We start from the raw sequence: 19,088 nt of genomic DNA, 5'->3' as shown, positions 1-19,088 counted from the left end.
CAGAAAAACACAAACATGAATACAATGGTACAATGTATTAAAGATCATGAATTTCCTCCAGCTCCTCCGAAGCCGGACGCGAGCCAAGTATGCAGCAAGCATTTCCCGTCTGGATGGCCACGCTGAGGCGCTGGAACATGAAAGTGGCTGCCCTTGGGTCCCTGGTGGTGTCGATGAGTCTGGAACCCAATTCTTTAAGGAAACGTGTGGCATTTTTTCCCCATGATCCCAAGGTCTCTGATCCCACTGGGACAAATTTATACTGTTGGCTTATGTCCCTGTACTCCTCCCTGTGGTCAGCAGCTCCTCCCTGTCGCCCAACACTGTGATGGATATAGGTGTCAGCCAGTGTGGACACACAGGTATAGTCCCATGCTTGCCATTCTTCCAAGGATAGATGGTGATCCCGTCGGGGCAGTTTGCTAGGTTGTGGGTATTGTTGGCTGCTAGTGATCGGGGCTCCCTCTCGGCTGGACATCTAGCTGTACCAAGGGTTCTCTTTATGATGTCGCTGACCTCATTGTGTCTTGCATGCCAGCCCTTGGTTTTGGAATAGTTAAGACCATGTAGACCGTATTGCTCTGCTTGCGCTTCGCCGCAAATACACGTATATTCTGTGTGAATTGGGGCAGCAAGGCGCAGAGCCACTGCAATACGGAGGGTCTTAGGGTCGAGTCGCGTTCCCATTGCCGATATGGGAACTGTTTGGAGGAAGTCCCCGGAGTGATGTGCGCTCACAGCCTGGAGCCGGCAGTCTCCCTATCTGACGTTGCAGCCCTGAGCGTGTTGGCAAGCACCTTTTCAGCCATCGGGCCATCCCAGCTTGACTGTGAGCCAGTGCTGCGGTAGGGTTTGGTGCTGGAGCAGCAAGTCTCCCATTCAGTGATGGCACTGTCATAGCTAGGGTCCCGTATTCCTGCTGAGTCACTGAGGTTATCAGGAAGAATTTGTCTTATCAACTCGTTTGATGCAATGGAATAGGATAGGAAAGCTGGTAGAGCAATCTGGGAGGATCTGCGTACTCCTAGTCCCCCAAGCCTGACCGGAAGTGAGGCTTGCAACCACTGTCCATCTTCAAGGGAAAGATTCAATACACTCTCTAGCATTGTCTTTAGGAAAGTCATATATACACGCATGCATATACGACACACACACACACGCATATAGAACAAGTCTAGTGTCTAATCGACAAGTGCCGAGGACACAATGGTAACTAACACACACACACACACAAACACACACACACAAACACACACACAAACACACACACAAACACACACACAAACACACACACACACACACACAAACACACACACACGAGGTGCTCACCAACCGTATAGGTTTGCCGGTATATGAAAGCATAGGAAATCTACGAACTGCCTTCAAATTCTTCATCTAAGACTTATTTTGGACTTACACACTATATAACAAGCCTATAAAGTAGTGATATACATCCGCTCACCGAATATCAGGAGACGAAGAAAAGGTATAAGAAAATACCAGGATAAATTAATATATCAGAACTAAGCGAATCGGTAAAGGGAGAAATCAGAAAGACTTGTTGCGCATGAGATAGTGGAGGCTCGGTCCTCCGTTCGCTGTACGTGTCCTAGTCTCTGACCTGTTAGATTGTTGCTGATAACTCCTCACTGAGAAAACTCGGGACATTTTATCAGCATGGGAGGACCAGAAACGTGGAGAACAAAACTTATGTAGACGCTATTGGGAAACTTTTTTAAACCACCCTGGCCAGAGCTCCACAAGGCTGGACAATATATTATTTGTGTTATATAACGCAGTCAAGTTGATGAAAAAGACACAATACTTGAGTGTTTTTATTGACGACTTTTCAGTGTAATACAATACTGGAGACAGTAGAGGGACTTCTGACGTTGTCAGACAGTTACCCTTGGTAGGAGGTGGTCAGTCTCTCAAGTCTAAAGCATAGGCATGCGGCCAGACCTTATCAAAGTTACCGAAGTGTTGCACACGTGTCTTAGTCGTCAGCTAGACATAGTCTTCATATTAAATGCGTTACATAAGGAAAATGAAATAGGAGTCACTTTGAGCCAGATACCAAGGAGTACTGAACTTATAACATCTGGATGAAGTTATGATCTATGCCAAGGAATAGGACGAGCGTCTCAGAGCACATTACAGTTCGTTGATTTCTGCACGACCTAAGCAACTGCCACAATTAAAATGCTGCTATTCTCGCCAGGGAAGATTAAATTAGCCAATAATTATTTATAGTTAACGTCCAACAGCAAAATATCGTTAACGGGCGGTTTACATCTAGCAGTACAGGACACAACGTAATTCCTTAGACAGATGGTATCCTCACGTTTGTTGCATATATTTGAGGTAGCCTGTCCGATTGGCTTGCAGTGGAAGTGTGTGCAGTAGGCCACAGAGTAACGGAGACTTCAGAAATTCTGAACTTGAGACTCTTGCGAGTGGCAGTCTCGTTGGAAGGGAAGGGGGCCTATGGGACATCTCTCGAAGCCAAATTATTTTTTATTAGGTGGAGCTTTGGAGAAGGGGCTGAGAGAGATGAGGGGTGGCTTCTGCCCTCTCTGCCCTCCCTCGGGTCCGTCACTGTTACAGAGAGACTTATTCCAAACAGGAAAAAAGATAACATGAGGAAAATGTTTATAATTCGAGCTATCTATCACCAATAAGTAATAACACTGGTATGTAAACATTTTTTTTAAGAATAAAAACCCTCACTGTATAGTGTTGGGAACAATTCAAGAATAACCCGCACTTGGGAGAACTTGATGAAGATGTTTCGGTCCATCCTGGACTACTGTCAAATCACAAGTGTTGTGAGTTTAGGACCCAAACGTCGTCATAAAATTGCTCTCCAAGGTGCGGGTTATTTGTCAATATGATTCTTTTTCCACAGCATATACAGATGTAAATATATTTTAAAGTCTTTGTCACGACTTTCCTCACATATTAAGTCGCCGTTCTCTCCACTTGGACCAATGATTGACTTTTTTTTTTATCAATCTCTTAAGAATTGCCTTCGTTATTTATCTGGACGAATTGTCTTCTCTGATCTTCGTAAAACAATCCTCTGTTGTGTGGTATTTTAATTATCTTTTATATTATGATTTCTTTTATTTACAAAGTCGATCATTACTGTTTATCAACCGTACACGAAAATTTCAGATAATTTTTATATGCCAGTAAACGTTTTAAAAACATTATCAACGTTTTGTAACTTGTATCATCAGAACTAAGAATCGGAAATTATCGACCAATTTCGTTTGTTAATTGCGATTCAAGGCTATCGACTCCTCAAGAGTCATTAAGACTGCATTTCATTTATTCATCACCAGTCAAGAATATTTCAATCCTTGAAATAAAGATTAAAGCAAATTCTCTCATCACAGTATATACTGGGAGATACACCCCTACCTTTCAGTATATATGTCTTGCCACCCAACTCTTCCATCTGAGTTTGGGTTATTTAAATCTGGCACCTGGTTAGTTTTTGGACTCCTTAAAGCCCTTTACATGGAATATAATGTGACAGTAATCACCTACTCAAGTCTTCACTATTATCTTTTCATTCTTTAGATTTTTTTTATTCAGTTAATGTTTAATTGCAGTTCAGTCCAAATCTAGGATGTTTACATCCTAGGTGTATTCCCCCCCCACAAGCTGAGACGTGTACACAACACGTGCACAGGTGAAACCTCTTTCCAATAAAAATACCCAAGTGTTGCACATGTGTCTAATGTATCAGTTTGTCATTACTGTGCACCTTTGGTGTATGGAAGGTTGAGGTATCTATGAAAGTCGTACTGTTGACAAGCATGAACACGATCACACATGTAGCAGAACAAATCTTTTACTGGGACAACGTTTCGCTCTAAGAATATAAGAAAGGAGGAACAATGAATATGAACGTAGTATACAATACCGACAGGATGATAAGTAAGACACATATGCAAGAGTTAGTATTTTTATTCCGAAACGTTTCGTCTACACAGCAGGCTTCTTCATTCGAGTGCAGAAGAGTTAACAGAAGCAACAGAGATGTGAAGACGATGTAATCATCACTATCAGCCAGGCTGAGGGACTGACCTCCTCAAAACCACGTCTTCAAGGGTGATGAACTGATTACATCGTCTTTACATCTCTACTGCTTCTGCTAGCTCCTCTGTACTCGACTGAAAAAGCCTACTGCGTAGGCGAAACGTTTCGGAATGAAGATACTAACTGTTGTATAAGTGTCTTACTTATCAAAGAAGGAACAATGCAGTAGGCCAATTAGCCCATACTAGGCAGGTCGTTCTCAAACCCAAAACCACTAACAAAAATATCTGCCCAACCATTTTCAATGCTGCCTAAGGAATAAGCTTTATTGGAACGAGGTTTCGCTCTTATCACGATAACTTCTCGCTCTAAGCGAAAGCTTTTCCAAAACTTAAAAAAAAAAACTTCTTAAGAGTGAAACGTTGTGACACTACAGACTTCCGTTACACGTGTCCATCTCTTTGTAAGTTGAAGCAGAGAACAGACGAAGCAGCACCACGTATAACCGTTAACAGTTACTGAATAACAATGGCAAAGGAGTGCAGTTACTTCTGGGGCCCCGGATTGGATGAGGCCCCAATGGCGAGGCGCCCCCAGGGGGTTGAAGGGCCCACGGGCTCCATTTTCTATACAGAAAAAATCTCTTCCACAGAACAAAAGAAATGTCATTATTAATTTCAAAACTGATGTGTGTTATTTTATTATGCATAATTTTGAATAATTGAACCTGCGTGGGTCATTCGACCCAATGAATGGTGAAGACCCGATTCGTCCTTCCCTACTAGGGAGATGGACATTCTGAATCACGAAATCGTAATAACACGATTGGAAACAAATCACGGAATGGGTGAGAGGTTGAACCCATGTTTAGGGAGTCTTAAAACTCACAGGCCAGTGTGTTAACCACTTGGCCAAATGGCTCTAGTAAGATTCATCCGTTTTTTGACTTTCTACTGTTATCTAGACATTCTGTTGTTGCCCAGACATCAAACTGTTGTCCCAGATATTCTACCGTTGTTCTAAAACAACAGTGGCTAATCGCCTCAACAGGTTGTTAATCCAGTCCTACATCTCAGCATCGTCTGAGGTTTGGTAGACGGGAAGGTGCTTTCCCGAGAAGCAGAGAAGCCATTCAGCCGCTGATAGTTCGCTTTTATTGTTAGATCGTGAGTGAGTGATCTCGCCGTACTCCGCAAGGCAACACAGGAGACGCTGGAGGCTTGGCTATCAGAACGTCATCTTGATGACCTGTGTTTCCGGTGGTGTTACGAATATTGTGAGAATACAGCAGAGCTTTCCTTGCCTTTATCTTCCTACTGTTGCAGGATTCTGACTACTGGAGCAAAGACTGATCCTACTTTAGGATTCTACCTGCTGGAACAAAGACTGAACCTATGGTAGAATTCTGACTGCTGGAACAAAGTCTGATTCTGCTGTAGGGCTTTGACTATAACCTCGGACTGGGTCCTTAGACTCAAATTCTTCTGTTGTTTATTATAATTCTCACAAAGTACTTGAGGTACTGTGGTGAAATTTTCTTCTTTTTTTTTTTTGTCAAATATACTCTAACTAGCATGGCAAAGTGGATAGTCAAGGTACAAACAGGAATCGACGGAAGGGTTTATGATTATTTTAGAGTAATAATGAGGCGTCTTATGTCATATTACTAATTGTATACAATGCCGAAAAGTTGATGTATAAGTCGCCAGCGTTATATCTGCCTGTGTAAGACTGAGGAAGCCTGCTGCGAGGGCGAAGCTTATCGACAATAAAGTTACTCAAGTGTTGCACATGTGTTCTATTCATTAAGGAGTTGCCAAAATCAGACTCTCGTTCCAAATGGGTCTTTTCGAATTTTAAAAACGTAGCTGCTGGCTATAAAGTATTATCTTTGACTTAGGGGCTAACTGTAATGCAGAAATGCGGATTGTATTTTGATCGTTAAGGATTTTTTCCCGACGCGGGTCATAATAATAGATGATCCATTGATACCCATTAGTACAAAATAAAAATAAGATTACATACAACAACAACACACAGACACACATGCGTCAACAGAAGGCAATATCCAGAAATGGTCCGATCACAAACACACACACAAACACTACAGGATGAAAGCTGGTCTAGAAGCGAAAATTCTGAGATGATTTGAACGCGATCTCCACTGAACATCGAGTTCGTGTCCAGCTCTCGTTCTGATTGTCTACGTTAGAGATCTTGACCGCTGGAGCACAGCTGGAAGACTCTGATCCGAATGACTGTGTAATGGCCCGGGCACAAGTACCCTGTTACCTTTCTCACTGTCGCCAATCCTCAATGTTATGACCAAGAATTCACATTCCTCGCGGAATATAGGGACCGTCTGCCGCCCTGAATAGCGCGTAAAAGGCTTGGACTATGCACGAATTGAATCCCTCTATTGAAAGTCTAGGATCTGATGCTGAATGAAGTGCTTTTAAAGCACGCCAAAATTTGGATAGTTTTTTTTCTTCTATCTAAAGAGAATACGTAAGTCCCCCTCTCCCTCCCTCCCTCTCTCTCTCTCTCTCTCTCTCTCTCTCTCTCTCTCTCTCTCTCTCTCTCTCTCTCTCTCTCTCTCTCTCTCTCTCTCTCTCATATCTGACAAAGCCTGAAAATTATCGTATTTTTTTTTCTATTTCAGATTTCTCAAGGATGAACCGTGACACAGGCAAGTGAGGAGATCATAGTGTGTCAAATTTACCTAACTCAAGTATGTATCATCGTTATGTACATTCGTGGTGTGTGTTAGTTACCATTTTGTCATAGGCACTTGTTGATTTGACACTTGGCCTGTTTTGTGTGTGTGTGTATGTGTGTGTGTGTACTCACCTAGTTGTGGTTGCGGGGGTCGATTCACAGCTCCTGGCCCCGCCTCTTCGACTAGCCGCTACCTGGTCACTCTTCCCGCTCAGCGAGCTTTATCATACCTTTTCTTAAAGCTACGTATAGATCCTGCCTTCACTACATCACTACCCAGGCTATTCCACTTCTTGACAACTCTGTGACTGAAGAAATACTTCCTAACATCCCTGTGGTTCATCTGAGTCTTCAACTTCCACCTGTGAACCCTTGTTGCTATGTCCCATCTCTGGAACATCCTGTCCCTATGTGTGTGTGTGTGTGTGTGTGTGTGTGTGTGTGTGTGTGTGTGTGTGTTAGTTACCATATTGTCCTAGGCACAGGTCGATCAGACACTAGGCCTGTTGTATATGTGTGTGTGTGTGTGTGTGTGTGTGTGTGTGTGTGTGTGTGTGTGTGTGTGTGTGTGTGTATGTGTGCGCGCGCGCGTCTGTGCGTGCATGCGTGCGTGCGCTCGCACTCAACAAGCGTCAACGCACCTTATCTTAACAAGTTTGTGGATCAGTGCTACTCAAAGCTTCAGCAGGAAACTGAACGTTTCTCTCGCCATTCTGTGGTAGATACAGGTCATGTTAAATGCTTCCTAGTCCCATCTAATCACGTCCTTTCTTGAATATAGGGACTACATTTGCCGTTTTCCAGATCTCTGGTAACTATCCCCCATCCACTGATTCAATGCTGGTGGTTTAGACACTGCTTCTCCATCCTCTCACAGAATCCACGTTGACATGTTATAGGTCCCATTGTATTTGATGTATACAGGTCCATCAAAAGTTTCTTTACCCCTTCCCTTGTGTAGCTGGCATCTGGCAATGGAAGGTCAGGCAGTGTTGTAAACACTAGCATGGGAACGTCTCCTTGCTGACTCCATATCAGAATATTCCCACTTGACACACTTATATCGATTGAAACCTTTCACATTCACCATAAAGAAATAACTGTGGTCTATTGGCTCTCTCCACACCATAGACGCAACGAAGTTAAAATGTTTCCTTTGTCTATTTTTCCACTGTCGTAAGCATCCTACAAAGGTTTTGTAAACCATATGAGAAGCTCAAGACCTGTCTTGTTTTCCAAGCTCCACTTCAAAATAAGCAAGATAAGCTTGTTTTACAAAAACTGATGTGATTTTCTTCTTTGTTTTTGCAAAGAGTATTCACCACAAATGCAGCAAAATGCATTAGGATTGTTTAAGCAGACACTTTGTTCGTGAATAACTCATGTTTATCTGGAAAACAATAACAAAATACTGTCACTTGGTCGTTGTTGATACAACTCCTGTAGCTAAGGATTAAATCACTTAAAAATAAAATTATATATTTTTTAAGCTATCTGTATATACAAATTGTCACTACATACATATATACACGAGTTTTGGCTAAGTTCCCTGTTAATTGAGGGTAGGTATGCAATATCTCACAAACTAAAGCCAATTTGAAAAACCAACAAACATTTTCGAATTCAGCAACCCCAAAATGCCATAAATACCTTCAAATATCTTCGACAATGAAATTTTTTTGTTGACGAATGTTATCCTTGGATAAATATGCATAACATTAATATATACAAATAACAGTTATGTGTCTATTACAGCAATTAAACAAATACATAAATACTCTGTTACATCTTACGTAAACTAATTGATGAAAGCCATTCTGTCCTTTGTGTATTATAGTATTCATGTATATATATATATATATATATATATATATATATATATATATATATATATATATATATATATATATATATATATATATATATATATATATATATATATATATATATATATTCTACTCTATGAGTATATCTGTTCCCTCAGGTACATCTACCCCTGTTAGCACTTTGTTGAAACATTTCTGATATTCAATTATTCCTCAATATCATGGTTTCAGTGTCAAGGAAAAATCCTATATATTTTTTAAAGACATAGTGCCATTTGGAGACGACTCTCTGCCTCGGGAAAGTGAATATACGTACTTCACAGAAAGTCTAGATATTTCTTCCATGAGCTGAATATTTTCTGCTCATAGCTCATATAACCCTTATTATATAATATATATATATATATATATATATATATATATATATATATATATATATATATATATATATATATATATATATATACATATATATATATATATATATATATATATATATATATATATATATATATATGTATGTCGTGCCGAATAGGCAGAAATTGCGATCTTGGCTTAAATAGCAACGTTCATCTTGCCATATAGGACAAGTGGAAATTTGTGTATGCAATAATTTCGCCAAAATCATTCTGAACCTAACGAAAAAAATATATTTGATTGTGTTTGTTTAATACTAAATTATTGTAAACGTATTTAAAATATATTTAGTTGGGTTAGGCTAAAATAAATTGCACTTGTTATAATAAGGTTAGGTAACTTTTCTAAGATTCTTTTGGTGCAAAATTAAAAATTTTTACATTAACATTAATGAAAAAAATATATCTATAAACGTATAAGAGAAAATTTCAGAAAGGACTTAATTCTAAATGAGTTCTTGCTAATTGACCGGTTTTACATATTCGGCACGACATATATATATATATATATATATGCAAAACAACCACTCTGAAAGAATAGAGAAATTCCAAGCGCTTTCGTGACTACTCACATTATCAAGGAACTATGAAAGTGAAGCATCCAAGGAAGCTATATAAGGGGTCGGCCAGCACCTCACTATCAGATCCCACAACGGTTAAACACGTGACGCGCGGCGAGCCAACTTGAACAGGTCCTTTGCAAAACTCACCCCCAAGCTATTTATTTGTCCAGTGTATTATTAAATTCTACCCAAATTCTATTAATTATAAATGGATCTAATTTATATAAACCAAAGGAAATATTCATATTATTGTCAAAACTGCTTTTTATGAAACAAGATTCAATTATATTCCTGTCGACCATGGACTTGCTTGATACTACTTTCTCAACTTTTTGAAAATCAATTGGATGGTTAAAATCTCTTACATGAATAAATAGAGCATTGGAATCTTGTCCAGTTCTAATGCTATATTTATGTTGTTTTAATCTTAGTTCGAGATTTTTACCAGTTTGACCGTAATAAACTTTATCGCAAATTTTACAAGGAATCTTATAGACACATCCATCAGCATTTTGGGGGGAATTCTTAATCAAAAGTTTTTTTACTGTATCAAGATTTTTGAATACAACTTTAATATTAAAAGTCTTAAGAAGAGAAGGCATATCAACCAAGTTTTCATGGTAAGGGAGAACCAACATATTTTTAGTTGAATAAGGCAGGTTGTCCCTTTTTGGATTGTAAAAAGTATTTCTAGCAACTTTAAAAGATTTATCAATTACATTTCTTGGGTATTTCAAATCATTACCTATTTCATAAATTTTGGATATTTCCTCATCTATGAACTCTGGACTACAAATTCGTAAAGCTCTCAAAAACATTGATGAGAAAACAGACAGTTTGACTCTATCTTGATGCGAAGAATAATAGTGGACATAGGAACAGTTATTTGTAGGTTTTCTGTAAATTTTAAATTTGAATTCATTACCCTTAATAATTAAAACATCTAGAAAAGGCAATGAGTTATTTTCTTCAAATTCAACAGTAAAGTTTATAGAATGGGCTAAGCTATTTAATTTGCCAAGGAAATGGTGTATATTTACATTTTTGGGCATAAGACACAAAATATCAACATATCTGAACCATTTAGCTCTATTAGGGAGGATTGTGTTAAGCAGCCTTGTTTCAAAAAATTCCATGTAGAGGTTACTAAGAACAGGTGAAAGAGGATTTCCCATTGCCATACCAAACTTCTGAGTGTAAAACTTATCAACATATCAACAAGCCTTTTGGATAATTTATATGAAACTGATCCTATGGAGCTAATAATTGGTCTGACTGGATTCCCTGGTTTGTGTGTTTTTATTAGTCCATACATGTAAGGTAAAGATGGATTAGTGGAAGTAAATTGTTTGACTAATTCATCTTTGCCTTTCAGTAGAAGTTTTATTGTTTTATTGAAATTGCTGTTAACGGTTTCTAGGGGATTTTTTCTAAGTTTAGAATAGGTTTCAGTATCATCTAAGAGATTATTCATTTTTTCTTGGTAATCATTTTCTTTCATAATTACTATTGCATTTATTTTGTCTGCTTTAGTAAGGCGCAAATTTTTGTTATTAAGTGTATCATAAAACTTAAAGGTGAATTAGTCAAACAATTTACTACTACTAATCCATCTTTGCCTTACATGTATGGACTAAAAAAAACACACAAACCAGGGAATCCAGTCAGACCAATTATTAGCTCCATAGGATCAGTTTCATATAAATTATCCAAATGGCTTGTTGATATTTTGATCCCTATCGTTGGCAAAATTTATAACTTTAATGTTAAAAACAACATAGATTTAGTTGATAAATTAAGCTCCTTGATTGACATAAATGATTTTAACATGGTTAGTTTTGATGTTACTTCCTTGTTTACGAAAGTTCCTGTTGATGATTTATTAAGTTTCTTATCTGAAGAAGTCGTTAACTATGATTTACCATTGCCAGTTCCTACTATCATTAAACTTATTAAACTTTGCATTGTTGATGCAAAATTTGTATTTAATGATAAGTTTTACACTCAGAAGTTTGGTATGGCAATGGGAAATCCTCTTTCACCTGTTCTTAGTAACCTATACATGGAATTTTTTGAAACAATGCTGCTTAACACAATCCTCCCTAATAGAGCTAAATGGTTCAGATATGTTGATGATATTTTGTGTCTTATGCCCAAAAATGTAGATATACACCATTTCCTTGGCAAATTAAATAGCTTAGCCCATTCTATAAACTTTGCTGTTGAATTTGAAGAAAATAACTCATTGCCTTTTCTAGATGTTTTAATTATTAAGGGTAATAATGAATTCAAATTTAAAATTTACAGATAACCTACAAATAACTGTTCCTATGTCCACTATTATTCTTCGCATCAAGATAGAGTTAAACTGTCTGTTTTCTCATCAATGTTTTTGAGAGCTTTACGAATTTGTAGTCCAGAGTTCATAAATGAGGAAATATCCAAAATTTATGAAATAGGTAATGATTTAAAATACCCAAGAAATGTAAATGATAAATCTTTTGAAGTTGCTAGAAATACTTTTTACAATCCAAAAAGGGACAACCAGCCTTATTCAACTAAAAATATGTTGGTTCTCCCTTACTATGAAAACTTGGTTGATATGCCTTCTCTTCTTAAGACTTTTAATATTAAGGTTGTATTAAAAAATCTTGATACAGTAAAAAAAACTTTTGATAAAGAATTCCCCCCAAAATGCTGATGGATGTGTCTATAAGATTCCTTGTAAAATTTGCGATAAAGTTTATTACGGTCAAACTGGTAAAAATCTCGAACTAACATTAAAACAACATAAATATAGCATTAGAACTGGACAAGATTCCAATGCTCTATTTATTCATGTAAGAGATTTTAACCATCCAATTGATTTTCAAAAAGTTGAGAAAGTAGTATAAAGCAAGTCCATGGTCGACAGGAATATTGAATATTGTTTCATAAAAAGCAGTTTTGATAATAATATGAATATTTCCTTTGGTTTATATAATTTAGATCCATTTATAATTAATAGAATTTGGGAAGAATTTAATAATACATTGGACAAATAATAATTTTTAAAATTCTTATTTCTTGGGTAGAATAGTTTGTTGGTGGGTTGTGTGAAGGACCTGTCTAGTTGGGCCGGCGGGCCTGCTGCAGTGTTTCCTTTCTTATGAGTCGCGCGTCAGGTGTTTCTTTGTTGTGGGATCTGATAGTGAGGTGTGGGCTACCCCTTTATATACCTTCCTTTGAAGCTTTACTTTCATTGTTCCTTGCTAATGTGAGTAGTCACGAAAGCACTTGGAATTTCTCTGTTCTTTCACAGTGGCTGTTTTGCATATTCTGAAATCACCTGTTTACTGTGATCTTATTGCATATATATATATATATATATATATATATATATATATATATATATATATATATGTGTGTGTGTGTGTGTGTGTGTGTGTGTGTGTGTGTGTGTGTGTGTGTGTGTGTGTGTGCGTGTGCGTGTGTGTGTGTATGTGTGTATGTGTGTGTGCGCGCGCGCGCGCGCGTGTGCGTGAGTCGCCATTTTGTCATAGGCACTTGGCCTGTTCTGTTTGAGTGTAGTGTGTTTTTTCTCTAATTTGAACGATACTTAAGAACATATAGAGTTTCTCACGCTCCTCACATGCCAGTCGGGAACCCAAGATGAAGTAGGCATTTCCTCTCTGGATCGCCACACTGAGACCCTGGAAGAAAAACAGGGCAGCAGTCGAGTCTCTGATGATTCCGATGTGCCTTGAACCCAGTTTCAAGAAATTCATGGCATGTTTTTCCTAGGGACCAAGGGTTTTTGATCCCGCTGGAACAAAGTGATACTGGTGGGTCAAATGCCTATACTTGTTCAATTAAAACATTGTTGCACAAAAACCTTGCTCTGCAACTCTGCATCTTTACCTTCAAAGAGGTCCATCCAGCACACTGCAGTGCAGTTCATAATTCCCTTTCAGCTGCAGTACCTACAGAAGATGTTCAGCTACAGCTCCTGGCCCCAATTCATACTACCTATATGTGTCAAGAGCGACTGAGTTACTCCTTCTCGCCCTGATGTATGGAACTCCACCTCCTGGACCTTCCACGTATTTCCTGTTGACCACAAGGGTCACTAGCAACTGTGGAGGACAGGCAAATTCAGTTAAAAAAGAAAAAAGAAAAGGAACAAAAAGATACGAGGGCAACAATAGATCCCTACGGCCGGTCGAGCCTCTGATGAGAGCCGCTAGAGAGAATTGTATTTTGTTTGCCTCTCCGATGGGTATTCATGAGAGCAGTTTCCACTTAAACAGTCAGCTCAGTTGCGTCCAGGTGACTACAATGGAAACACTCGGGCGTCCACTTAATGGAAAGGGACGCGTTGGATCATTTATTGTGTGGTTGTGTGGAGTGGCAGGAGCGTTGATGTGTTGGGCAGTGAGCGGGGGGGGGGGTGATATGCGAGACAGTGAGTGGGAGGGGTGAGGAGTGGGAAGGGTGATGAGTGGGGCAGTGAGAGGGTGGATGGGTGACTTGGTTGTTGAGGGAGTGGATGGAAAGTTGATGCACGGGAAAGAACTAATTTTAGCAAAATTGGATGCATTAGTATTGTACTCCTTCCCAATTCTTTATGACAGTAACACAGCAAGAACAAAAGCTATATGACCCTATTATATTCCATCAAACATGAAGAGGAGTCACGTAATACTGAAATTTCTCAGCCTGAGCTGGAGACTTCAGTAGGGCGAGGAAGAAATAGTCAAGTATTCCACTCTGGGATTCATCAGCAAAAACAACTTCAAAGGTTTCGTTCCAGAAGAGCTGAAGTTATTACTACTTATGAACAGATATAACCAAGGACGGCATATCTTATACACAGGAGAACTGTATTTGTTATGAAAGTATCCGAAAAAGGGGCAACATTTTATATATATATATATATATATAGATATATATATATATATATATATATATATATATATATATATATATATATATACATATATATATATAATATATATATTTTTTTTATTATCACACTGGCCGATTCCCACCAAGGCAGGGTGGCCCGAAAAAGAAAAACTTTCACCATCATTCACTCCATCACTGTCTTGCCAGAAGGGTGCTTTACACTACAATTTTTAAACTGCAACATTAACACCCCTCCTTCAGAGTGCAGGCACTGTACTTCCCATCTCCAGGACTCAAGTCCGGCCTGCCGGTTTCCCTGAACCCCTTCATAAATGTTACTTTGCTCACACTCGAACAGCACGTCAAGTATTAAAAATCATTTGTCTCCATTCACTCCTATCAAACACGCTCACGCACGCCTGCTGGAAGTCCAAGCCCCTCGCACACAAAACCTCCTTTACCCCCTCCCTCCAACCTTTCCTAGGCCGACCCCTACCCCGCCTTCCTTCCACTACAGACTGATACACTCTTGAAGTCATTCTGTTTCGCTCCATTCTCTCTACATGTCCGAACCACCTTAACAACCCTTCCTCAGCCCTCTGGACAACAGTTTTGGTAATCCCGCACCTCCTAACTTCCAAACTACGAATTCTCTGCATTAAATTCACACCACACATTGCCCTCAGACATGACATCTCCACTGTCTCCAGCCTTCTCCTCGCTGCAACATTCATCACCTATGCTTCACACCCATGTAAGAGCGTTGGTAAAACTATACTCTCATACATTCCCCTCTTTGCCTCCAAGGACAAAGTTCTTTGTCTCCACAGACTCCTAAGTGCACCACTCACCCTTTTCCCCTCATCAATTCTATGATTCACCTCATCTTTCATAGACCCATCCGCTGACACGTCCACTCCCAAATATCTGAATACATTCACCTCCTCCATACTCTCTCCCTCCAATCTGATATCCAATCTTTCATCACCTAATCTTTTTATCCTCATAACCTTACTCTTTCCTGTATTCACTTTTAATTTTCTTCTTTTGCATACCCTACCAAATTCATCCACCAATCTCTGCAACTTCTCTTCAGAATCTCCCAAGAGCACAGTGTCATTAGCAAAGAGCAACTGTGACAACTCCCACTTTATGTGTGATTCTTTATCTTTTAACTCCACGCCTCTTGTCAAGACTCGCATTTACTTCTCCTACAACCCCATCTATAAATATATTAAACAACCACGGTGACATCACACATCCTTGTCTAAGGCCTACTTTTACTGGGAAATAATTTCCCTCTTTCCTACATACTCTAACTTGAGCCTCACTATCCTCGTAAAAACTCTTCACTGCTTTCAGTAACCTACCTCCTACACCATACACCTGCAACATCTGCCACATTGCCCCCCTATCCACCCTGTCATACGCCTTTTCCAAATCCATAAATGCTACAAAGACCTCTTTAGCCTTATCTAAATACTGTTCACTTATATGTTTCACTGTAAATACCTGGTCCACACACCCCCTACCTTTCCTAAAGCCTCCTTGTTCATCTGCTATCCTATTCTCCGTCTTACTCTTAATTCTTTCAATAATAACTCTACCATACACTTTACCAGGTATACTCAACAGACTTATCCCCCTATAATTTTTGCACTCTCTTTTGTCCCCTTTGCCTTTATACAAAGGAACTATGCATGCTCTCTGCCAATCCCTAGGTACCTTACCCTCTTCCATACATTTATTAAATAATTGCACCAACCACTCCAAAACTATATCCCCACCTGCTTTTAACATTTCTATCTTTATCCCATCAATCCCGGCTGCCTTACCCCCTTTCATTTTACCTACTGCCTCACGAACTTCCCCCACACTCACAACTGGCTCTTCCTCACTCCTACAAGATGTTATTCCTCCTTGCCCTATACACGAAATCACAGCTTCCCTATCTTCATCAACATTTAACAATTCCTCAAAATATTCCCTCCATCTTCCCAATACCTCTAACTCTCCATTTAATAACTCTCCTCTCCTATTTTTAACTGACAAATCCATTTGTTCTCTAGGCTTCCTTAACTTGTTAATCTCACTCCAAAACTTTTTCTTATTTTCAACAAAATTTGTTGATAACATCTCACCCACTCTCTCATTTGCTCTCTTTTTACACTGCTTCACCAGTCTCTTAACCTCTCTCTTTTTCTCCATATACTCTTCCCTCCTTGCATCACTTCTACTTTGTAAAAACTTCTCATATGCTAACTTTTTCTCCCTTACTACTCTCTTTACATCATTCCACCAATCGCTCCTCTTCCCTCCCGCACCCACTTTCCTGTAACCACAAACTTCTGCTGAACACTCTAACACTACATTTTTAAACCTACCCCATACCTCTTCGACCCCATTGTCTATGCTCTCATTAGCACATCTGTCCTCCAATAGCTGTTTATATCTTTCCCTAACTGCTTCCTCTTTTAGTTTATAAACCTTCACGTCTCTCTTCCCTGATGCTTCTATTCTCCTTGTATCCCATCTACCTTTTACTCTCAGTGTAGCTACAACTAGAAAGTGATCTGATATATCTGTGGCCCCTCTATAAACATGTACATACTGAAGTCTACTCAACAGTCTTGTATCTACCAATACATAATCCAACAAACTACTGTCATTTCGCCCTACATCATATCTTGTATACTTATTTATCCTCTTTTTCTTAAAATATGTATTACGTATAACTGAACCCCTTCCTATACAAAGTTTAATCAAAGGGCTCCCATTATCATTTATATATATATATATATATATATATATATATATATATATATATATATATATATATATACACACATACACAGAAAGATCGTAGTCAGCAGGATTCGAAGCCACGTCAGGAAAAGTTGACAAGGTTCTCAAGTGACGCTCTGGACCACTCGGCCACAGATGCCTCCAGAGCTAGGCAGCCTTGTTTACAAGCCATGTTTCTTTCCCAGCCGGGAACACCAGTGAGCTCTAAGTATGTTTTCCAGCTATATTTCATTCTCCTCCAGTATGTTCTGATCTCACAAATGATTTTTATATCAATGTACCACGCAAAAACAAACGGATATAAACAGCCTTACCTGATGTGGCTTCGAATACTGCTGACTTCAGGCCTTCAGGGAGCCAGCCTTCAGGCTGGCTGCCTTGGACCAAAACGTCAGATATTTGACCAGTGTGGTACGGTGGTAGAGCGCTGCATACCTTGTTCCAAGTTTCGTAGATTCAAGTCTCCTTCGACCTGAGATTAGTGTTTGTGAATATTTCGCCTGTTCTGCGAATTCTAAACACCCCCCCCCCCACACACACACACACCCCACACACACACACACACACACACACACACGCACACACACACGCACACACACACACACACACATACACATGAAAGGAAAAACGGTGAGGGGCAAATTGGGTTACATATATATCATTTGATGACAACATTATACATATAACAATGCATACATATAGAAAAATGTAAATTCGTTGTTACATTACGGGAGGAGTGAGCATGGGGTTGTGTGTACTGAAGCGCTGGGTTGTGTGAATGTGTTCACTCACCTATTTGTGGTTGCAGGGGTCGATTCATAGCTCCTGGCCCCGCTTCTCCACTGATCTTCACTGATGTGTGTAAGAGAGAGAGAGAGCCTGCTGCATTAGCCTTCAAATCACGATACAGTGAGTTGGAATTAAAGTAAATTGCATAAATTTATTATAATTACTCTGGAGGGGGAAAAAGATAGTGTATGCACACAGACACACACACAAACACACACACACACACACACACACACACACACACACACACACACACACACACACACACACACACACACACACACACACACACAGGGAGCAGGGAGAGAGGGGGCCTAGTAGCGTCCAGTGAAGAGGCGGGGCCAAGAGCTGAATCTCGACCCCTGCGGCCACAATAAGGTGAGTGCACACACACACACACACACACCAGAAGGTTTTTGACACAGTTCCACACAAGAGATTAGTGCATAAGCTAGAGGACCAGGCAGGTATAACAGGGAAGGCACTGCAATGGATCAGGCAATACCTGTCGGGAAGACAGTGAGTCACGGTACGTGACAAGGTGTCAGAGTGGGCGCCTGTGACGAGTGGGTTTCCACAGAGGTCAGTCCTAGGGCCGGTGCTGTTTCTGATATTTGTGAACGACATGACGGAAGGAATAGAATCAGAAGCGTCCCTATTTGCAGATATAAAGTTGGTGGGAAGAATTCAATTTTACGAGGACCAGGAGGAACTATAAAAGGATCTGGACAGGCTGTAGGCCTGGTCCAGAAACAGGCTCTTGGATTTCAACACCACCAAGTGCAAAGTCATGAAGATTAGGGGAAGGGCAAAGAAGATCGCAAACGGAGTACAGTCCAGTGGGCCAGAGACTACAAACCTCACTCAAGGAAAGAGATCTTGGGGTGAGTATAACACCGGGCACATCTGAGGCGCACATCAACCAAATAACTACTGCAGCATATGGGCGCCTAGCAAACCTAAGAATAGCATTCCGACATCTCAATAAGGTATCGTTCAGGACCTTGTACAATGTGTATGTCAGGCCTATATTG

At 39.6% G+C, this 19,088-nt stretch overlaps 1 protein-coding gene across 1 annotated transcript in view; it reads left to right on the top strand.

The window, feature by feature from the left end:
* The window catches only part of LOC128695972 (zwei Ig domain protein zig-8-like), a 586,753-nt gene that overhangs the window by 392,727 nt on the left and 174,938 nt on the right, over nt 1-19,088 (top strand). The window contains exon 4 of the mRNA XM_070093033.1: nt 6,713-6,739. Coding sequence (XP_069949134.1) covers nt 6,713-6,739 — 27 coding nt within the window. The remainder of the gene's footprint in view (nt 1-6,712; nt 6,740-19,088) is intronic.

The sequence above is a fragment of the Cherax quadricarinatus genome, chromosome 41, assembly GCF_038502225.1.
Source record: "Cherax quadricarinatus isolate ZL_2023a chromosome 41, ASM3850222v1, whole genome shotgun sequence".
Lineage (NCBI taxonomy): Eukaryota > Metazoa > Arthropoda > Malacostraca > Decapoda > Parastacidae > Cherax > Cherax quadricarinatus.
This window is presented reverse-complemented; position numbering and strand designations above follow the sequence as displayed.